The sequence below is a fragment of the Oncorhynchus mykiss genome, chromosome 23, assembly GCF_013265735.2.
Source record: "Oncorhynchus mykiss isolate Arlee chromosome 23, USDA_OmykA_1.1, whole genome shotgun sequence".
Classification (NCBI taxonomy): Eukaryota; Metazoa; Chordata; class Actinopteri; order Salmoniformes; family Salmonidae; genus Oncorhynchus; species Oncorhynchus mykiss.
This window is the reverse complement of record NC_048587.1, coordinates 24,142,269-24,166,056: the sequence shown is the minus strand read 5'-3', so window position 1 is coordinate 24,166,056 and position 23,788 is coordinate 24,142,269. Positions and strand designations below refer to the sequence as shown.

General features: G+C 43.9%; 1 protein-coding gene across 2 annotated transcripts; it reads right to left on the bottom strand.

The window, feature by feature from the left end:
* Positions 1–45: 45 nt before the first annotated feature.
* LOC110502471 (tumor necrosis factor receptor superfamily member 6) lies at positions 46–16,022 on the bottom strand. Of its 2 annotated transcripts, XM_021580507.2 has the most exons (9): positions 15,845–16,020; positions 14,204–14,348; positions 13,840–13,974; positions 11,002–11,119; positions 2,272–2,345; positions 2,050–2,145; positions 1,807–1,850; positions 1,050–1,068; positions 47–943 (listed from the first exon to the last, which is right to left on the bottom strand). In XM_021580507.2, the coding sequence occupies exons 1-9, from the start codon at positions 15,881–15,883 to the stop codon at positions 624–626; spliced, it is 990 nt and encodes a 329-aa protein (XP_021436182.2). In that variant the 5' UTR covers positions 15,884–16,020; the 3' UTR covers positions 47–623. The 2 variants fall into 2 exon arrangements, with proteins under 2 accessions (XP_021436181.2, XP_021436182.2); XM_021580506.2 differs by having other exon boundaries at positions 46–943; positions 2,050–2,345; positions 15,845–16,022.
* Positions 16,023–23,788: the final 7,766 nt, after the last annotated feature.

The window sequence follows — 23,788 nt, the reverse complement described above, 5'->3', positions numbered from 1 at the left end:
TGTTTTCCTGACTCCACACGCCGAGAGCCCTCACCTCCTCCCCGTAGGCTGTCTCGCCGTTGTTGGTAATCAAGCCCACTACTGTTGTGTCGTCTGCAAACTTGATGATTTGAGTTGGAGATGTGCATGGCCACACAGTCATGGGTGAACAGGGAGTACAGGAGGGGGCTGAGCACACACCCTGAAAGTCCAGGAACAATTGTGACCATATTGATGCAGTCTGGGCCAACAGCCTTGCAAGGGTTAACATGTTTAAATGTCTTACTCATGTCAGCCACGGAGAAGGAGAGGGGGGGCCCGCAGTCCTTGGTAGCGGGCCTCATCGATGGCACTGCATTATCCTCAAAGCAGGCAAAGAATGTGTTTCGTTTGTCTGGAAGAAAGACGTCGGTGTCCATGATGTGGCTGATTTTCTTTTTGTAGTCCATAATTGCCTGTAGACCCTGCCACATACGTCTTGTGTCTGAGCCGTTGAATTGCAACTCCACTTTGTCCCTATAACAACATTTCACATTTTTGATTGCCTTGTGGAGGGAATAACTAGACTGTTTATATTCGGCCATATTCCCGGTCATCTGTCCATGGTTAAAGGCAGTGGTTTGACCATACTGTACATACAGTATCTACACCTGTCCTGATCCTGAGTTTTGCCCTGTGACGCCATCCTCCTTGTTGCTGATGATAGCCATGATATCCTCTGCCTTGACCTTTTTCTTCATGCGGAGTAGAGTCTGGACCAGTGTCACAGAGGCTGTGGTCATCCCCTCTTTCTCCACCCAGGCCCTCAGTAGGCTGGAGCATTGCTCCTGGGAGTCATTGGGAAAGTTCAGCTGGTGGGATTCTATGGCGGTATGTGTCATCCCACTGCACTCGGCCACCTGTTTCATGTCCCTCCACCCCAAGGTCTTAGCAATGTCTGGGAGGTGTGGCCAGAGATTAACACCTGAAACCAAAGAAGAAAGAGGGATTATGGGTAATTCTTAGTTGGAAATAACATACATAAGGTTCATATTAGCACACATCAGTAGTAACATTGATGATGTTCTTACCTCTCAGTGGCTGCATTTCCTGCAAAAAATAAATACATGTAAAACACATTCACCATTGATATTTAACTCACTAATCATAATAGGTGACATGATATGTAAAAGTGATGTAGCACTAGAGATGCATGTCTGTGTTTTAAGCGGTGGCTGTAGTCAGGGACAGAGTGGAGTACTGTGACACTTTCAAGAAGCCGGTGTTTGGAAGACATATTGGCACGGGTGTTGTTAGGCCCAAGACGAAGTCCACAATATATAGTCCCTACACAAATATAGGGTTACTATCCAAGCCGGCTGGTCGTTTGTTCTAAATGTTCCATTGCCATACTGGCTGGCAACATTCCTTTCACTTGCTTGCTAGCTAGCCAACTACGGTTAATTTACAGTCACGACAAACAGTGCAGACAGCTGCATTTGCATTTATTTAAGCTGTTTTCTACAAGGATACATCCATGAGTTAATGAGGCGCAATTTCGCCTGGCATAGAAAATGTGCTCTCATTAGGACAATGTTGTTCAGAGGAGCTAGCCAACAACACAGCTAACACAATCACTTCAAACTGAAGCTGGGAAGACTGCAAACTAGCTGCACTTTGTTTCGTTTCTTTGTATATATCCATAAAAATGTCAGATGGAACAGAGTAAATAGGCATTTTAATGTCATAGATTTAGCCGGTGATAACTTGTGGAATAGACACCGACTGGAATGTGCTTTTAACCATTCAGGTTTAGACCCACCCCTTGTATAAATTGAAGATATTTACCTCTGAACTCCGGTTGGGCAGTTCTGTCAAACCACCATTTGGCCCTAACAAAAGAAATTGGAGACATGTCAATGCTATTTCAAGGACGACTCAAAACCAGATACTTTTGGAAAGGGAGCTTTTCAACAAGCCAGACTTCTGTGCTCTTCAAACACTTTACTAACTAAATTAGAGAAGAACCTCTTCTGCCCCCTTTTGGTGATTTAGCATAGCCTACAACTGGCAGAATGACCAAACACTTACCAAAACAATATTTATTACTTCGCCACAGGTAAATGATCACAATCAAAACGACAAGAAGAACAGTAGTCAGGACAAATACTACTGCCAAATTGCGTCCTGCAAGAAAGGAAAATAAAAGCCTAATGTTTAGATAAAAAACAACCTTATAACATTCATACTGTAAGTGAAAGAACATCTTCCAAATCATTTTAATGCATTGAAATGTTATGGTTTTGCTCAAACTTTGTTCTTTGAAGGCATGGCATATGGTGTTGTTGGTGGCGCTACAGGCTACCTTGATGCCCTCTTCACTGCATCTTCAGGAGAAATTAAAAGATTTGATGTGGAAAGGTGTCACTCTAGTCCATAGCCTACACCAGATTTAATGATAGCACTTTACTGTAGGTGTCCTTATTCATGCATTCTTTATCATGTCTATCTTAATCCTGGTCTTGGGGACCCAAAGGGGTGCACATTTTTGTTTTTGCCTTAACACTACAGCTGATTAAAATGATCAACTCTGCATCAAGCTTTACTGATTTGAATCAGGTGTGTAGTGCCTAGGCAAAAACAAACATTTGCAACTCTTTGGGTCCCCAGGACCTGGATTAAGAAACACTGATATAACACGTTACAGCATTTGTCATATGATGTCATACATTTTAAACAGTTATGAGTAACGGCATAAGATTATAAAAAACATTTTTTTGCCAAGGAGGTATTAATCACGCAATTTGACATCAAACTAAGATGCTTGGTGAAGTATTTCTCAAGTGAAAACATTTGCTAGTCGTAGGTCGTTGAATGACAACAAACACTTAAAAATTACCTTATCAAACAAACTTCGACTAACCTCAAATGTCCCTGTTTAGACTGGGAAGCATACTTTAAACTTCATAGACAACTGTTCATCCTGTTGTCATATGCTCTAATGTCAACTGTTAATAACAATGGCTATTACACAGTCTGCCTAACAACTTATGTCATATGTTTTTACATGCTACACAAGTGTCTACACTCCAGATGTTATGACCATGCGTTATATCACTTACCAAACTCTGTCACATTATTACATTGAATGGAATGATGGGTGTCATAACCGTGTCATATGCCATTAGAGAGTGTGCGCAAACACCTTAAAGATGGAATCCGCAGTTGTGGAAACAGCGCCACTGTCTTTCCCACCGCCAATGTTATTGTTTTTGTTTAGTTGACAAAGCAGAGTTGAGAAGCTACGTGATTACAAAAAATGGTACATTTCTGCTGTTTTATCGCACGTGCAATGATGTCCAAAGGAAAGAAAATCTGTAACTTCTTTGTTGTTGTAATGTCGCAAATGGACATGGCAGTTTCACCATTAAAGATTCCAGCTTTAAGTAAAGTGATATTAATTTGAGGTGTTATAAAACAGTAATGAATGTCTTAATACGTCAGAGTTGAGAGTATCACAAAACCATTTTGGATCGCTAAGAAACGTGTATATTGGAGCACTTTGTTTTATTTAGACAACAAGACAATAAACTGCTGAGTTGTACAATTTGGGCCACATCCAGATTTTAAAAAACATTATTATAATAACAACAACTTGCCAAAAAGCACAACAATTGTGAAACTAAATGGAAGCAAATATAATTCTACAACAAAATCACAAAAGGAATTGTGAAAGCTGTGAAGAAAGGAAGGTGTGCAGGTTAAAGTAACAATGTACAGTATATTATGAAAAAAATAAAGCAAATAGTAACACAATAAAATAACAATAACAAGGCTATACACAAGGAGTATCAGTACCGAGTCAATGTGCAGGAATACTAGGTAGTTGAGGTAATATGTACATGTAGGTAGGGGTAAAAGTAAATGGGCCATCAGGATAGATAATAAACAGAGTAGTAGCAGTGTAAGTGAAGTGTGCCTATGTGTGAGTGTGGCGTGAATATGCATGTGTGTGTGTGTTTTGTGTTTGTGAGCGTATATAGTGTGTGTGCGTGTGTGTGTTGGAGTGTCAGTGTAGTGTCAAATCAAATCAAATTGTATTGGTCACAAACAGTACACGTGTTTAGCAAATGTTATTGATAAAAAACAGTTCTAACAGTGCAGTAATATCTAACAAGTAATATCAAAACATTTCACAACAATACACACAATAAACACAAATCCAAAGTAAAGGAATGGAATGGAATTAAGAATATATACATTTTTGGACGAGCAATGTCGGAGCATCAGCCACTAAGATACAGTAGAATGGAATACAGTATATACATATATACATGAGATGAGTAATGCAAAATATGTAAACATTATTTAAAGTGAGCAGTGTTCCATTATTAAACTGGCCAGTAATTTAAAGTCTATGTATATATGGTAGCAGCCTCTAAGGTACCTACTGATGGCTATTTAACAGTCTGATGGCCTTGAGATAGAAGCTGTTTCTCAGTCTCTCGGTCCCAGCTTTGATGCACCTGTACTGACCTCGCCTTCTGGATGATAGCGGGATGAACAGGCAGTGGCTCGGGTGGTTGTTGTCCTTGATGATCTTTTTGGCCATCCTGTGACATCGGGTACTGTAGGTGTCCTGAAGGGCAGGTAGTTTGTCCCCAGTGATGGGTTGGTCAGACCTCACCACCCTCGAGAGCCCTGCAGAATGCGAGTGGTGCAGTTGCCATACCAGGCGGAAATACAGCCCAACAGGATACTCTCAATCGTGCATCTGTAAAAGTTTGTGAGGGTTTTAGGTGTCAAGACACATTTCTTCAGCCTCCTGAGGTTGAATAGGTGCTGTTGCTCCTTCTTCACTACACTGTCTGTGTGGGTGGACGCTGAGGAACTTGAAGCTTTCCACATTTTCCACTGCGGTCCCGTCGATGTGGATAGGGGCATGCTCCCTCTGTTGTTTCCTTAAGTCCACGATCAGCTGCTTTGTTTTGTTGATGTTGAGTGAGAGGTTGTTTTCCTGGCACCAGGATCTTTTGGGGCGGTAAGAAAATTGAAGTGGGTCTAGAGTGCCAGGTAAGGTAGAGGTGATATGATCCTTGACTAGTCTCTCAAAGCACTTCATGATGGCAGAAATGAGTGCTGTGGTGCGATAGTCATTTAGTTCAGTTACCTTTGTATTCTTGGGTACAGGAACAATGGTGGACATTTTGAAGCATGTGGGGACAGCAAACTGGGATAGGGAGAGATTGAATATGTCCGTAAACACTCCAGCCAGCTGGTCTGTGCATGCTCTGAGGATACGGTTAGGGATGCCGTCTGGGCCGGCAGCCTTGCGAGAGTTAACACGCTTAAATGTCTTACTCACATTGGCCACGGAGAAAGAGAGCACACAGTCCTTGGTAGCAGACCACGTCGGTGGCACTGTGTTATTCTCAAAGCGGACAAATAAGGTGTTTAGCTTGTTCGAACACACCATCGGTGACCACGACATGGCTGGTTTTCCTTTTGAAGTCTGTGATTGTCTGTAGACCCTGCCACATATGTCTCGTGTCTGAGCCGTTGAATAGCGAATCCACTTTGTCCCTATTCTGACGTTTTGCCTGTTTGATTGCCTTACGGAGGGAATAACTATACTGTTTGTATTCGGCCATATTCCCAGTCACTTTGCCATGGTTAAAGGTGGTGGTTCGCGCTTCCAGTTTTGCGCGAATACTACCATCTATCCACGGTTTCTGGTTTGAGTAGGTTTTAATAGTCACAGTGGGTACAACATCTCCAATACACTTTCTGATAAACTCAGTCACCATATCATAGTATTCGTCAATGTTATTCTCGGAGGCTACACGGAACATTTCCCAGTCCGCGTGATCAAGACAATCTTGAAGCGAAGTCAAAATTCGTGATCAGAGTCGTGATCAGATTTGCCAAAGGGAGGGTGGGGGAGGGCCTTGTAGGTATCCTGGAAGTTGGAGTAAAAGTGGACGAGTGTTTTAGCAGTGCGAGTACTACAGTCAATGTGTTGATAGAACTTCGGCAGTGTTTTCCTCAAATTTGCTTTGTTAAAATGCCCAGCTACAATAAATGCGGCCTCAGGATATGTGGCTTCCAGTTTGCATAAAGTCCAGTGTAGTTCTTTGAGGGCCGTCATGGTATCAGCTTGAGGGGAATGTGAACTTCTCATCCTTTCCTTTCCTCTCTACTTACTGGCTGTGGTTAATCTCTACCACACATGTGAACTCCTCCTTTACATTCAAAGATTCCTTTCCACACTTCCTTGCTCCTTTCTTCCTTTTCTAGCTCCCTTTCCTTCTTCCTTTCCTTTACTTTCTACTGGCCATGGTTAATCCCTACCACATTCACGTGAACTACTCGTGTTCTTTCTTAAGATTCCTTTCCTCATTTCCTAGCTCTGTTTCTTTCCCTCCTTTTCCATATTCCTTTCCTCTTTTCCTCAATTCCTTTCCTCATTTCCAGCTTTCTTTCCTTCCCTACCTCCCTACCATCCTTTCCTCTCCTATTTTTGCAAATGCAAAGCTGTCACAAATCATGTTCTGCCCCAGAGCAGTTTGTTTCATTTGTTGTAAATATATATATATATATATATATATATATATCTATATAATCCTAACTACGTATGTATCCATGTTTCTTGGAGATCCTGAATGTTTTTGTGATAGTATAAGCACCGTCATAACTTTTATAACACCTCAAATGAATGTCACTTTACTTAAGGTGTCTGTGCACACTCTATAACGGCCTATGGCATGGTTATGACACCCATCATTCCATTCACTGTAATAATGTGACACAGAGTTTGGTAAATTATATGGGTCTTTCTATAAACTAGGGTAACAGTGAAGATTTCCTAAACTGGACAACTTCCTACACTTCCAAATGTGTTCATATCATTACATTAAGATATAAGGAGGGATCATAGCTATATTGAATAAAATTCACAAGTTGATTTAGAACCTATGTTCAATTATTTTTGTCCAAAATCGTGTGAATCGTGAACCCTGTAAGAATCCTGGATCTAGCTGTCGAACAGTTTTTTTGTATAGAGATCTCATAAATACAGTGTAACTACGTAACATTTTGTCCTTATGTTACGGGGTGAAAACAGCTTTTCATGCGCACACAAATCCAAAATAATATATGCATTGCAGAATGGAATGCTTCTAACCGGAAGAGTCACCTTAACTTGATAGTTAAAACCTAAATCGATACTGTCATTAATGTGGTTCTTCAATAATTATGCATGATACTTGTTGGATGGGAATTTGGTGTCCATCTGATTAGCTACGGCGTGATATTTTCACACACTGTCATCTGATCCAGGAAGGAATTTTCAGAATGACAGTCAAGTGACAAACAGCTGTTTGTCATACGATGCAACAACAGCCCAAGTCCTGGAAAAAAGGTGTTCACCAGAATATTTTGGTGTTTAATTCGTTATGCCAATGAAGACAGTTGTGCCTGGATCCATTTTGGATATAACATCCCTAGTGAATTGATGTTGTCTGCTTGATTTACAGCAGGGTCTCGTTAGATTTAACAGAGAACGCATCAAGGTAATAAGTTAAATGTTTTCAAATGTATTTGTGCCTCGGATTGGACACCGGGTCTACATTTTGTTTTCCATGTTAGACCTGCAATTTTAAACAATACAAGGGGCTTGAAGTTGCCTACTTGAACTTGGAGCTCAGAAATTCAAGGACAAGAATAGGCCTACCTAAAATCAGACATTTCCTCAATCTGGTGCTTAAAAAGTCAGTTGTAATTATTGTAGTCAATTTATAAATTATCATGCTGCCTTATAATTATCCGTGATTACATTTTTAATCCGTTTTTGTGAGAGATGTAGCCACTTTCATTTGTTTCCCAGCGCTTCAATTGAACAGTGTTGTGCTACTCTGTTGCGGTAAAACCACATACAGTTATTATGAGGAAGGCAACAGCTAATGCTGGCTTCAAGTTGGCTTTCCATACAAATCTACCCATTAAAAAAGGAACCTGGTGTTTGGTCACTTTCTCATGATAAAAACAGAAAGTTAGTTTCAAATGGTGAGCTTAATGCTACTGCTATTCATGGATTTCCTATGTGTGCCTGCGTCGGCCATAACAATCCCCATGCATGCATCCATTTAGTCAGGCAATGTCTACATTATTCTCACGCATTTAAGAATGTAATAATACTTGACAAGGCTTAAAATAATCGCTATTTTTAAAGTGGTAATGGCCTACTTAAAAAAAAACTCTTGAGTGTAGGGGGCAGTATTTTGATGTTTGGATGAAAAACGTACCCAAATGAAACTGCCTACTTCTCAGGCCCAGAATCTAGAATGTGCATATAATTGTCAGATTAGGATAGAAAACACTCTAAAGTTTCCAAAACTGTCAAAATATTGTCTGAGTATAACAGAACTGATATTGCAGGCGAAAACCTGAGGAAATCCAACCGGAAGTGTTGTTTTTCCTGAAAGCTCTCTTCGCTCCATTTAAAGGGATATCAACCTGTTCCTTTCCTTTTCCTATGGCTTGCACGTGTTGTGAACAGTCTTTCGACATAGTTTCAGGCTTTTATTTAGAAAGATTAGCGAGAAAGACCACATCGCGTCATTGGATGGCTGGGTGCCAGCAGTGTTTTGCATACGCAACAGCTTGGAGCAGACATTTTCTCTCTCTCTCCTATTGAAGAAGTTACAGTCCGGTTGAAATATTATCGATTATATATCGTAAAAACAACCTGAGGATTGATTATAAAAAACGTTTGACATGTTTCTACCAACTTTACGGATACTATTTGGAATTTTCGTCTGCCCCGTCGTTATCGCTCGAGCCTGTGGATTTCTGAACATAACGTGCCAACCAAATGGAGGTATTTTGGATATAAAAATTATCTTTATGGAACAAAAGGAACATTTATTGTGTAACTGGGAGTCTCGTGAGTGCAAACAGCCGGAGATTATCAAAGGTACCACATACTTTGTGACCAATCTACTGTGCTGCTAGCTGTTTGTAATGTTTGGTCTGCTGAGAGAGATGTCCTTACATAAAAGCCGAAAAGCTTTTTTGAAATCTGACACGCCAGGTGGATTAACAACAAGCTAAGCTGTGTTTTGCTATATAGCACTTGTGATTTCATGAAAATGTAATATTTTTAGTAATTTAATTTGAATTTGTCGCTCTGCAATTCAGCGGATGTTGATCCCGCTAACGGGATGAGTGCATCAAGAAGTAAAAAAAAAAACAACACTTTTTGCATGCTTTCGGGGGGGCTTCTTTATTAGGCCATATATAAATTAAACAATTGTATAACATTGATGTCCTTGAAAAGTACAATTAAGCACTTGAAAAAGTCCCTGAAAGTCCTTGAATTTGACTTGTCAATGCCTGTATGAACCCTGCTTAAATGATGTATAGAGCTAGGCCTATGTGCTTGCATAGGTGGAGTTATGGGGCAATTTGCATATATTCACTTTTATTCCTCTAAGTACATGTGGAACTGCATGAAAATCACATTTATTTTTGTTTCAACCATTTAGAATTGTTGATCCCAATGTCACACATTGGCCCCATGATTTATAGAAAGCCCCATATAAAGTCCAGTTACAACATATGGTATGTAGACACTTATGTAGCATGTAATAACATATGACATAAATTGTCATGCAGTGTAATAGTAGTTGTTATTAACAGTTGACTTTAGAGCATATGACAACAGGATGAACAGTCATCTATAACACCAATTATAACATCTTATGCCATTACTCATAACTATACTGAACAAAAATATAAACGCAACATGCAGCAATTTCAAAGATTTGACTGAGTAACAGTTCATATAAAGATATCAGTCCACTGAAATGAATTAATTAGGCCCTAATCTATAGTTTTCACATGTCTGGGAATACAGATACGCATCTGTTGGTCACAGACAACTTTAAAAAAAGGTAGGGGCGTGAATCAGAAGACCAGTCAGTATGATTGTGGTCTGTGGAACTTTGTCCCACTCATATTCAATGGCTGTGAGAAGTTGCTGGATATTGGCGGGAACTGGAACACGGTGTCGTACACGTCGATCCAGAGCATCCCAAACATGCTCAACGGGTGACATGTCTGGTGAGTATGCAGTCCATGGAAGAATTGGGACATTTTCAGCTTTCTGAATTGTGCACAGATCCTTGTGACATGGGGCCGTGCATTATCATGCTGAAACATGAGGTGATGGCGGCAGATGAATGGCACGACAATGGGCCTCAGGTTCTCGTCACGGTATCTCTGTGCATTCAAATTGCCATCAATAAAATGCAATTATGTTCGTTGTCTGTAGCTTATACTTGCCCATACCATAACCCAACTGCCACCATGGGGAACTTTGTTGACATCAGCAAACCGCTCGCCAACATTACGCCATACACGTAGTCTGCAGTTGTGAGGCCTGTTGGACATACTGGGAAATTCTCTATAACAACGTTATGGTAGAGAAATTAACATTCAATTCTCTGGCAACAGTCCTGGTGCACGTTACTGCAGTCAGCCAATTGCACACTCCCCCACATCTATGGCATTGTGTTGTGAGACAAAACTGCACATTTTAGAGTTGCCTTTTATTGCCCCCAGCACAAGGTGCACCTGTGTAATGATCATGCTGTTTAATCAGCTTCTTGATATGCCACACCTGTCAGGTGGATGTTATATCTTGGCGAAGGAGAAATGCACACTAACAGGGATGTAAACAAATTTGTGCACAAAATCAGAGAAATAAGATTTTTGTGCATATGGAAAATTTTTGGGATCTTCCATTTCAGCTCACTATACACAGGACCAACACTTTACATGTTGCGTTTATGTTTTGTTCAGTGTATTTAAACTACTTATGACAGCTTATATGTTTATATAGCTGTTATAAAGACTTCATGAAAGCATGAATAAGGACAACTACAGTAAAATTTTACCGATTTAACAATGTGTCTTTAACATTTAGAAAACTATAAATCAATATATTTTTATAGTTATTTGGTTAAAGTATCTTGAACTTACATGGTACATGGGTAGCAGGCCCTGCAGTGCTCCTTCCCCTTGTTACAGTAGTGGCCCTGCTGGCATCGACATACTGAGTCCTTGAAGATGGTGCATCTGTCCTCCACCTCCAGATTGGCTACGAAAGACAAACATCAAAGTGGCAGTACATTGGCAAGGTTGGGTTACGGATGTAACCTTGTTTCTCTGAGTAGTGTAACGGGTGGCCAAATTACCTATGGGAACTACTTCACGTGATGCTTAATATCAAAGATGTTTACAGTCACACCACACCCTTAGTGCACCCACGTGACCTCAATCCACACCCTTAGTGTACCCAAGTGACCTGTCACTATAAAAGGCGGTATGGCGTGACATACTGTCTATTACTTAGATCCGTAACCCAGCATTCACTTTTGTAATATCTTATGGTTCACCGAGTTGCGGCTGAAAGACAACATGAATAAAATAAAACTGCCGTGTTTTACACTTTTTCGGCAGGATAGAACAGCGGCCTCTGGTAAGACAAGGGGTGGCAGTGTATGTATATTTGGGAACAACAGCTGATGCATGAAATCTAAGGAAGGTTTTGCTCGCCTGAGTTAGAGTATCTCATGATAAGCTGTAGATCACACTATTTACCAAGAGAGTTTTCATCTATATTCTTCGTAGCTGTCTATTTATGACCACAAACCAATGCTGGCACTAAGACCGCACTCAATAAGCTGTATACGGCCATAAGCAAACAGGAAAACGTTCATCCAGAGGCGGCAGGGACCTTAATGCTGGGAAACTTAAATTGTAGGATGTGGCAGGGCTTGCAAACTATTACAGACTACAAAGCTAAATTACTTCTATGCTCGCTTCGAGGAAATTAACACTGAAACATGCATGAGAGCATCAGCTGTTCCGGACGACTCTGTGATCACACTCTCCATAGCCAATGAGAGAGTAAGACCTTTAAACAGGTCAACATTCACAAGGCCGCAGAGCCAGACGGATTACCAGGACATACTCTGAGCATGCGCTGACCAACTAGCAAGTGTCTTCACTGACATTTTCAACCTGTCCTTGACTGAGTCTGTAATACCAATATGTTTCATGCAGACCACCATAGTCCCTGTGCCCAAGAACACTAAGATAACCTGCCTAAATGACTATCGACCCGTAACACTCACGTCTGTAGCCATGAAGTGCTTTGAAAGGTTGGTCGTGGCACACATCAACACCATTATCCCAGAAACCCTAGACCCACTCCAATTTGCATACCACCCCAACAGATCCACAGATGATACAATCTCTATTGAACTCAACACTACCCTTTCCCACCTGGACAAAAGGAACAGCTCTGTGAGAATGCTATTCATTGACTACAGCTCTGCGTTCAACACCATAGTGCCCTCAAAGCTCATCACTAAGCTAAAGACCCTGGGACTAAACACCTCCCACTGCAACTGGATCCTGGACTTCCTGACGGGCCGCCCCCAGGTGGTAAGGTTAGGGAACAACACATCCGCCATGCTGATCCTCAAGACGGGGGTCCCTCGGGGCTGTATGCTCAGTCCCCTCCTGTACTCCCTGTTCACTCATGACTGCATGGCCAGGCACGACTCCAACACCATTATCAAGTTTGCCTATGACACAACAGTGGTAGGCCTGATCACCGACACGATGAGACAGACTATAGGGAGGAGGTCAGAGACCTGGCCGTGTGGTGCCAGGACAACAACCTCTCCATCAACATGATCAAGACAAAGGAGATGATTGTGGACTACTGGAAACGGAGGAAGGAGCACGCCCCTTCTCATCGACGGGGCTGTAGTAGAGCAGGTTGAGAGCTTCAAGTTCCTTGGTGTCCACATCACCAACAAACTATCATGGCCCAAACACACTAAGACAGTCGTGAAGAGGGCACGATAAAGCCTATTCCCCCTCAGGAGACTGAAAAGATTTGGCATGGGTCCTCAGATCCTCAAAAGGTTCAACAGCTGCACCATCAAGAGCATCCTGAGCATCCTGACATTACACCTGGTATGGCTGGCTGACTGCTCAGCCTCCGACCGCAAGGCACTACAGAGGGTAGTGCGTACGTCCCAGTACATCACTGGGGCCAAGCTTCCTGCCATCTAGGACCTCTATACCAGGCGGTGTAAGAAGAAGGCCCCAAAAATTGTTAAAGACTCCAACGATCCTAGTCACAGACTGTTCTCTCTGCTACCACACGGCAAGCGGTACCAGTGCACCAAGTCTAGGTCCAAAAGGCTTCTTAACAGCTTCTACCCCCAAGCCATAAGACTCCTGAACAACGAATCAAAGGGCTGTTTATTATCTATGCATTGTCACTTTAACTCTACCTACATGTTCTTATTACCTCAATTACCTCGACTAACTGATGCCCCTGCACATTGCCTCTGTACCGGTATCCCCTGTATATAGCCTGGCTATTGTTATTTTACTGCTGCTGTTTAATTATTTGTTACTTTTTATTTTCAATGTTTTAGTGATCTTTTTTTTTACTTAAAACTTATTTTTCTTTTGAAACTGCATTGTTGATTAAGGGCTTGTAAGCATTTCACTGTAAGGTGAACCTGTTGTAATATATCATTTGATTTAATTCGACAGTGAACAAAAGACAGCATGCCACGCCACACTGTGTTCTATAGTGACAGGTCAGTAAGGGTGAGGCGTGACTGTAAACATCTTTGATATTAAGCATCGCAATCATATCGCATGAAGGGAAAGTAGTTCCCATAGGTTGTGTGGCGACCCTGTTCCGAAAACAAAAGAGAACCTAATTTGCTACAGTAGGTAGGCCTACCTATAAGGTGTCAGTTCTACCTGTTGTGTGTGTAGGCCTACCTTTAGAGTCACAGGAAGTGCAGGGCTCACAGGAGTCCAGAGAGTTGGGGTCACTGTTGTAGGTCCTGTTTTCCTCACAGTAAACACAGGTCCCATCCTCTGGGCTCACACTGCAGTGGCTCTCCAGATGTTGGCCTATACACATAGAGTACATAATCAAAGGGAAAGACATAGGCCTACATAGCATAGATTAATTTTATTCATGCATTTTACAGGAGTTGACTAGGACAGTGCTTGTTAATTAATCAACATTTCACTCCAATGTAAATGTGCTTGCGCAATTATTATGGTATTGGCCTGTCATGGTGGTGACCAAAAGAATGCTAATGTGAGATACAGATAATGTTAAACATTAGATGCTTACCAGCCGCACAGAGACAGCATGCCATTCCCTCATGCTGGTAAGTGCCATCTTGACAACTCTGCCTTTTGGTGCGCAATTTGCTAGTGATTAAGATGTCTTGGGAACTCCGCTCTGCGTTGAATGGTGTAGTTAAACGAACCGTACACTGTTAAATGCAATTACATTATTGAGTGTTATTATAACAGACAGCAGTAGGCAGTTACGGTAGCTGCGTGTGTGTATGTGTGTGTGTGTGTGTGTGTGTGTGCGTGCGTGAGACTTATCAGTGATTTAAGTATGATACATTTGAAGGTCAATTATTGTGTGATAAGTGTATCATAGTAAAGGTAAACCTGTATTAATTTGTGGATGTCCATCATCCAGTTCGTGTAATATGTTATGTAAAAAATGTGCCATATGTTTAATATGTTGTTTTTACCATGCTGCTACTCACTGTTTATTATCTATACATAGTCACTTTACCACTACCTACATGTACAAATTACCTTGACTAACCTGTACCCCTGCACATTGACTCGGTACCCCCTGTATATAGCCTCCTTATAGTTATTTAGTAAATATTTTCTGGACTCTCTTTTTTTAACTGCATTGTTGATTAAGGGCTTGTAAAGTAAGACTTTCACGGTAAGGTTCTATTCGGTGCATGTGACAAATCAAATTGGAATGTTTTTTATGTTAACTAGCGTTAGCTAGGTGGCTGAAGTTAGCTCGGCTAGGGACTAGGGTGAGGGGTTAAGGTTAGGGTTAAAGCTGCAATATGTAACTTTTTGGGCGACCTGACCAAATTCACATAGAAATATGAGTTATAGATCTGTCATTCTCATTGAAAGCAAGTCTAAAAAGCTGTATCTGTTCTATGTGCACTATTTCTATGCTTCCCATTCATAAGTTTTGTTTTTGCGTCTTTTCCTTTTGGTTTTGTACACCAGCTTCAAACAGCTTAAATAAAATACAATGATTCTTTACACTATACTTGCTTGTTTTGTGACATAAACAGAAATTAGGCAAACTATTAGACTTTTAGCAACCAGGAATGGGCAGAGAGATTTCTGCATATTGCACATAAGGGTAAACTCCAGCCAAAAACTATCTTCTGGTATTTGTTTCATTAGTCCATTGATATAGTCACAAAATGTTTTGCATGTCAGCAATCAAGCTTTCAAGATATACAACTTTCAAAATACAGAAATACAACTGCTATAGTGCATTTTGTAGTTACAAAGTAGCTACAAAAGTAGTAAGTAGTTGCAACGTTGCTATTTATTTAAAATTATAAAAGGTGTCCTTGATTAGATTCGAATACTCAACTTTTGCGTTGCTATGTTTACATCTAGTCTATGAGACAAGGCTGGCGTGGCATGTCCCAACAAGTCTAAATCAAAAGTGAAACTACTTCAGCACGGACAGTTTAGGAACTTTTACCTGTCGATTAAATAAAAAATATCAAATATTTATACATCGTGTTTGGTAGATGTATATACTGTATTTCATCCATGCAAGATACCAGAGCAGAGTTGAGAATGACTTGACAAATATGGCTGTGAGAGTTAGTTTAGCTAGCCCAAATTCTGACAATAATAGAACATCTGAGTTTAACCTATACAAAGTATGTCAACAATAACATGTTGATAGTCAACTCACCAAAATGCACAGGATATATAAAAAAGTATATTTGTTCATTTTCGAAATTGATGCCTCCAAGAAGAGATTGCTGCGCCCCGTGTGGTGTTTGCAATTGCAAATCTGCCCTCTGTTTGAAGTTTGGATGAATTACAGACAGTACGTTGAACACGATTGCACAATGACAGTCAAGTTGCTGCATGTTTGTAGGGCGCATAGACAAGCAATGCCAAACCGGAAGTACGTGCGGTTAGAATAAAACCCTTATTCTAACCGTTTTAACCCTTATTCTAACCGTTTTATTCAAGAAAAACATCCAGTAAAAATGTGTTTCACCATTGAAAATGGTTATCTTATGAGATACATACAATGAGTTGTTGGAGTAAGTTTAGTAGATACTGAACATGTATTGTTTTCATCATTGTTCTATGAGACAGACCTATCTCTCCATGTAGCACTAGGGGGAGCGAGTGGCCTTTGCGCGGGACCGCCTGAGTTGCTCCTCTTTTTACACATTTTCTGGGTCCGTTATTGCAGCGATCCGTCAGGACCGGATGTGTGTAATGGTCATTTTCCAAGCACACCAAGCTCCGAGGCAGATTGTTTCATATCAAAGTGTCAAGTTCTCGTTCTACCATGCAGTGCAATAGAGATCATTGCTTGGTGATCTTCAAAAACGGTAAGGACTTATAGGAACTGCATCTCAGTGCAAGATGCGTGCGTCACTGCGGTCTCTGGTTCAAATCCAGGCTGCATCACATCCGGCTGTGATTGGGAGTCCCATAGGGCAGCGCATAATTGGCCCAGCGTCGTTCGGTTTGGGCCGGGGTAGGCCGTCATTGTAAATAAGAATAAGCATTTGTTATTAACTGACTTGCCTAGTTAAATAAAGGTTAAACAAAACATAAAAAAAACAGTGTGTTGTCTGCATTTCATTGTGGTGACACTCATCAGTTAAACATATGGTCCAGAGACTTTCTTCAAATCAGGTGGTAAGGAAAAACTCCTGGTCCTATACCAATAATAACAGTTATCATCAAACCTGTCCATACATTAATGAAGGTTGATGCAATCCAGTGATCCCTACAGACCAATAGTCTGCATACTATATGTATGGAGTAATCCCTACTGGTGATGCACAGCATTGATTGTCACATCAATCAGAGTTACCACACTATCTTTATCAGAGATGTGCAGTATGCATGTGCATTTACTGTAGCCATGACTCTAATTACTATATCACATGCTATCACAGTAGAGATGTAATGATCATGCTGTTTAATCAGCTTCTTGATATGCCACACCTGTCAGGTGGATGGAATATCTTGGCAAAGGAGAAATGCTCACTAACAGGGATGAAAACAAATTTGTGCACAAAATTGGAGAGAAAGTTTGTGTGTATGGAACAATTCTGGGATCTTTTCTTTCAGCTCATGAAACATGGGACCAACACTTTACATGTTTCCGTTTATATTTTTGTTCAGTGTAAATAAAAAAACTGAGCTACATGGTATCACCCCTGCCATTCAATAGTTTATTGCCATTTTTGTGAAATCTGAAAGCAGAGAGATAGACCGTGAGAGTGAGAGAGAGTGGGTGAGAGGAAATGTGCTCATTCACATTGGTTTCCTGTGAGTCCCATTCAGATAGATGTGACAGGAGGGAGTGGAGGCTATTTGTGAAAAGTGTACAATGTGTGGGATCACTGAAAGGATACTGAAATAATGGATAGTCCAAGAGTGATCAGTCAGGTTTGAAATACAGAGTAGACATGATAAGTGCACAGCGGTGCACTTCAATGCACACCTGGGGCGGCTGTGCTATGTCCCTCTGTTAGACCTCTGGATTACTTTATATACTGCAGTTAATTGAGATACTAGTTTACTTGCCAGCAGTTGATACTTGGAGTCTCCATCAGCATCAAAGGACAAGCTATTGAATCAGAAAAGAGGTAGAATGTTCGATTCTTCTCATAGAAATAGTATTGAACGAATGGACACAATGCGTGTCTGATTGAATGCCTCTGGGGAGGGGGTTTCCCATAAAGCTATGAACTAAGATCAGCTATACAATCATCTAGGTATGTTGCAGTGAATTATTTTTAATGTCTCCTGGTAAGTAAAACAAAATACAAGGATAAAAAAACAAAGCATATGTTTGATCTTTGCAAAGTGGTCAACGAGGGCTTTCGCATTTCCACAAAAAGGCTTGTTAAATTCTCTTAAACTATCATTTTGGCCTGGAGAACTTCCTTGAAGCAGACATCCTGTGTGATTTGATAGTTTTTTCCAAGAGTATCAAATTTCCGCTTTTTGTAGTTTCACTGATTCTTGGATGTGCAGACTTAGCTTTGTGCTAGTGTCACGACTCCCACCGAAGGTGGCTCCCCTTCCCGTCCGGGTGGCACTCGTCGTCACTGGCCTAATAGCTGCCACTGATTTACACCTGTTATCAATTAGGTTATTAGTTGGGCTTTATTAGCCAGCTGGCCCGCCTGCTGGGTGTGCGGGATTGTTTCATGTGTACTCGTTGTACATGCATGTATGCCACGGTTGTTTGTGTACGTGAGCTGTTTTCTGATACTGTTTAGTTCCCCTGTGTATTGGGGTATTTGTTTTGAGTGGCGTCTGTTTTCACCTGGTCGGTGTATAAAGAAGTCGCCTACTCTGAACTCTCTGTCTCCTGCTTCTGACTCCTTCCTCCACTACACCCCAGGCATTACAGAATCCCGCACCGGTAAATATGGAGTAAACAGGAGCAGCGGCCAAACCCCTCCCATCGATGAAGGAACGGGTTCTCCACCACACCACCGTCCTCCATTAGATCGGATCCGCCATGGACCAAATGATGGAGAGAATGGACCCATGGGAGAGGAGTGGTCTCCTCTCTCCACCTTCGGCTTCCCCAGCTCAAGACTCCACTTCTCCTCTCTCCCCATCCCCCAGCTCCAGCGCTCTCCGTCTTGAACTCCCGAGGAGTTCACCCGCCGCTTTTGTGCCGTGTTTGACCACACTCCACCTAAGGCAGGAGAAGAGGAGCGCCCAGGATTACGCTCTGGACTTCCAGACCTTGGCCGCTGGGTCTGGGTGGAACGACAGGGCCCTTATAGACCACTACCGGTGTAGTCTCCGGGAGGACGTCCGCAGGGAGCTAGTGTGTCAGGACACCACTTTCTCCCTAGATGAACTAATTGACATGTCAATCCGGCTGGACAATCTGCTGGCTGCCTGCGGGCGTTCGGAGAGGGTCCTGTGCGTTCCACCACCCATGACCCCCGCTCCCATTCCGATGGAAGTGGGAGTGGGCGTGCTGAGGGGTACCAGAGGAGGAGGCTCCCCCTGCACCAGCTGTGGTCGGAGAGGACACACGGCCGATCGGTGCTGGGGTGGCCCGTCTGGGAGTCGAGATGGCAGGCGGAACGCTTCTCGGTCACCCCAGGTGAGTCAGCACCAAACTCACCCAGAACCCCCTGTTGGTCACATGTTTGTCTTGATTTTTTTCCTTGATTTTTTCCCCCTCTTCCCAGCATAAGGCGCTAGTCGATTCAGGTGCAGCTGTGAACTTTATGGATCGCGGACTCGCCATCAAACTGGGTGTTCCGCTTGTGCCGATAGATTCTCCCTTTCCTGTGCACTCCCTAGATAGCCGGCCATTAGAGTCAGGGTTGGTCAGGGAGGCCACGGTTCCACTGGACATGGTGACGCAGGGGAATCATGGGGAGCGTATAAGTCAATTTATTATCGATTCGCCAGCGTTTCCAGTGGTGCTGGGGATTCCCTGGCTGGCTCGGCACAATCCTAAGATTTCGTGGAGACAGGGGGTTCCCCAGGGGTGGTCAGAGGAGTGTTCTGGAAGGTGTCTGGGAGTTTCCATTGGTGCCACGTCGGTGGAGAGTCCAGACCAGGGTTCCACGGTGCGCATCCCCCCCGAATATGCTGATTTGGCAATTGCTTTCAGTAAAAAGAAAGCAACTAAATTACCACCCCATCGACCGGGAGGGATTGTGCAATAGATCTCCAGGAAAACGCTGCGCTTCCCAAGAGTCACGTGTACCCATTGTCCCAGGAGGAGAAGTTGGCTATGGAGACATACAGTGCCTTGCGAAAGTATTCGGCCCCCTTGAACTTTGCGACCTTTTGCCACATTTCAGGCTTCAAACATAAAGATATAAAACTGTATTTTTTTGTGAAGAATCAACAACAAGTGGGACACAATCATGAAGTGGAACGACATTTATTGGATATTTCAAACTTTTTTAACAAATCAAAAACTGAAAAATTGGGCGTGCAAAATTATTCAGCCCCTTTACTTTCAGTGCAGCAAACTCTCTCCAAAAGTTCAGTGAGGATCTCTGAATGATCCAATGTTGACCTAAATGACTAATGATGATAAATACAATCCACCTGTGTGTAATCAAGTCTCCGTATAAATGCACCTGCACTATGAAAGTCTCAAAGGTCCGTTAAAAGCGCAGAGAGCATCATGAAGAACAAGGAACACACCAGGCAGGTCCGAGATACTGTTGTGAAGAAGTTTAAAAGGTCGCAAAGTTCAAGGGGGCCGAATACTTTCGCAAGGCACTGTATGTCACGCAGTCTCTGGGACAGAGGTACATTCGGCCCTCCATCTCACCCGTCTCCTCGAGTTTCTTTTTTGTGAAGAAAAAGGAGGGAGGCTTGCGTCCGTAAATTGATTCTAGAGGTCTAAATGCCATCACAGTGGGGTTTAGTCACCCACTACCTCTCATCGCTACAGTGGTGAAATCATTTCACGGAGCACAGTTCTTCCCAAAACTGGATCTCAGGAGTGCGTATAGTCTGGTGCGTATTCGGGATGGAGACGAGTGGAAAACCGTGTTTAGTACCACATCGGGCCACTATGAGTACCTCGTCATGCCGTATGGGTTAAAGAATGCTCCAGCCGTCTTTCAATCTTTTGTAGACGAGATTCTCAGGGACCTGCATGGGCAGGGCGTGGTTGTTTATATCGATGACATTCTGATCTATTCCGCCACCCACGCCACACATGTGTCTCTGGTACGCAAGGTGCTTGGTAGACTGCTGGAGCATGACCTATACGTCAAGGCTGAGAAGTGTGTGTTCTCTAAATGAGCTGTCTCCTTCCTGGGTTATCGCATTTCCACCTAGGGGGTGGTGACGGAGTGTGACCGCATTAAGGCTGTGCGTAAATCGCCGACTCCGACCACGGTAAAGGATGTGCAGCGGTTTTTGGAGGTTTATCCGGGGCTTTGGCCAGGTAGCGGCTCCCATTACCTCACTGCTGAAGGGGAGCCCGGTGCGTTTGCGGTGGTCAGCAGAGGCGGACAGAGCCTTCAATAGGTTGAAGGATTTGTTCACGGATGCACCCGTGTTGGCGCACCCGGACCCCTCTCTAGCATTCATAGTGGAGGTGTACGCATCCGAGGCTGGGGTGGGTGCCGTGCTGGGTACCGTGCTATCACAGCGCTCGGGTACCCCACCAAAACTCCGCCCCTGCGCTTTCTTTTCGAGGAAGCTCAGTCCAGCGGAGCGTAACTATGATGTGGGGGACCGGGAGTTGTTAGCGGTGGTCAGGGCTCTGAAGGTGTGGAGACACTGGCTTGAGGGGACTAAGCACCCCTTTCTCATCTGGACCGACCACCAGAATCTGGAGTATATTCAGGCAGCTAGGAGACTGAACCCACGTCAGGCAAGGTGGCCCATGTTCTTCACCCGATTCCGGTTTACTTTGTCATACAGACCGGACTCCCAGAACGTAAAGGCTGACGCACTGTCCTGCCTTTACAACACGGAGGATCGGTCCACCGAGCCTACTCCCATCTTTCCAGCCTCGAGGCTGATGGCACCAGTAGTATGGGAGGTGGACTCAGGCATCGAGCGGGCGTTACGGGCGGAGCCCGCGCCTCCTCAGTGTCCGGCTGGGCGGAAGTATGTGCCGCTTGGTGTCCGGGACCAACTGATTCGGTGGGCTCACACCCTACCCTCATCAGGTCACCCTGGGGTGGTGAGGACAGTGGGGGGCCTCCGGAAGAGGTATTGGTGGCCTACCTTGGCTTCTGACGTTAGGGTTTATGTCTCTTCCTGTTCGGTGTGCGCCCAGAGTAAGGCTCCTAGGCACCTTCCTAGAGGGAAGTTACAACCCCTCCCCGTTCCACAACGGCCATGGTCTCACCTATCCGTAGATTTCCTGACAAATCTCCCCCCGTCTCAGGGGAAAACTACGGTTTCGGTGATTGTGGATCGGTTCTCTAAGTCCTGCCGTCTCCTCCCGTTGCCCGGTCTCCCTACAGCCGTACAGACTGCGGAGGCATTATTCACCCACGTCTTCCTGCACTACGGGGTGCCGGAGGACATCGTCTCTGATCGGGATCCCCAGTTCACGTCCCGGGTATGGAGGGCGTTCATGGAGCGTCTGGGGGTCTCGGTCAGCCTGAACTCCGGTTATCACCCCGAGAGTAATGGGCAGGTGGAGAGAGTGAACCAGGAGGTGGGTAGGTTTCTGCGGTCGTATTTCCAGGACCGGCCAGGGGAGTGGGCGAGATACATCCCCTGGGCTGAGATGGCCCAGAACTCACTACGCCACTCCTCTACTAACATGTCTCCATTTCAGTGCGTGTTGGGGTACCAGCCGGTCCTGACACCATGGCATCCTAGTCAGACCGAGGCTCCTGCGGTGGAGGAGTGGGTGCAGTGCTCCAAGAAGACCTGGAGGGCCGTCCAGGAATCCCTCCAACAAGCCAGTGGACGGCAGAAGAGGAGTGCTGACCGCCACCCCAGTGAGGCCCCCGTGTTTGTACCGGGTGACAGGGTCTGGCTCTCGACCCGAAACCTACCCCTCCGCTTGCCCTGCTGGAAGCTGGGGCCGCAGTGTGTAGGGCCCTTCAAAGTCCTGAGGAGAATAAATAAGGTGTGTTATCGATTACAACTCCCTTCCTATTATCGTATTAACCCCTCGTTTCATGTGTCTCTCCTCAGGCCGGTGGTAGCTGGTCCCCTGCAGGACGGTGAGGTACCGGAGGTCCCTCCTCCCCCTCTGGACATCGAGGGGTCCCCGGCGTACACGATACGGGCCATTCTGGACTCGAGACTCCGGGTGAGGGGCCTGCAGTACCTCGTGGACTGGGAGGGGTACGGTTTGGAGGAGAGGTGCTGGGTACCGGTGGGGGACATTTTGGATCCGTCAATGTTGAAGGATTTACATCGACTCCATCCGGATCACCCTGCGCCTCCCCTGCGGGTCGCCCTCGAGGCCGGTGTAGCCACGTATCAGGGGGGGGGGGGGGGGGGGGGTTACTGTCACGACTCCTACCGAAGGTGGCTCCCCTTCCCGTTCGGGTGGCGCTCTGCGGTCGTCTTCACTGGCCTACTAGCTGCCACTGATTTTTTTCCTCACCCTCCTTGTCTGTTTATTAGTTACACCTTTTATCAATTAGGTTATTAGTTGGGCTTTATTAGCCAGCCGGCCCGCCTGCTGGGTGTGCGGGATTGTTTCATGTGTACTCGTTGTACACGCATGTATGTCACGGTTGTTCGTGTACGTGAGCTGTTTTCTGATACTGTTTAGTTCCCCTGTGTTTTGGGGTATCTTTTTTGAGTGGCGTCTGTTTTCACCTGGTCGGTGTATAAAGAAGTCGCCTACTCTGAACTCTCTGTCTCCTGCGTCTGACTCCTTCCTCCACTACACCCCGGGCATTACAGCTAGCCTACAATGTCTGTTCTTATGGACCTACCTGTGCAGCTGATTAACATTTGTAATCAAATATCTATATACATTTCTGTAAGGAAATATTTGTAATATTTTCAAGCAACCAGATCTGTTGGATAATAATGTATATGCCCTTGGCAGTTCACCACAGATGTTTGCCTGATGAAGGCGGACATTTTATATTAATTTTGTGAATTGACAGTGACATCATGGCTACAAGGTCAGATTAATTGTAGCATCTCATCATCAGCTTTAAGCACA

What these genes read in the sequence shown, in the direction of transcription:
- LOC110502471 (XM_021580506.2), bottom strand. Translation starts at nt 15,883, where the DNA reads ATGAACAAATATACTTTTTTATATATCCTGTGCATTTTG. An exon ending in CACTTCCTGTGACTCTAAAG is followed by an intron (nt 11,120 to 13,839) that starts GTAGGCCTACAC and finishes TGTCTTTCGTAG; the next exon opens with CCAATCTGGAGGTGGAGGAC. An exon ending in GCCTGCTACCCATGTACCAT is followed by an intron (nt 2,346 to 11,001) that starts GTAAGTTCAAGA and finishes TTTCTCCTGAAG; the next exon opens with ATGCAGTGAAGAGGGCATCA.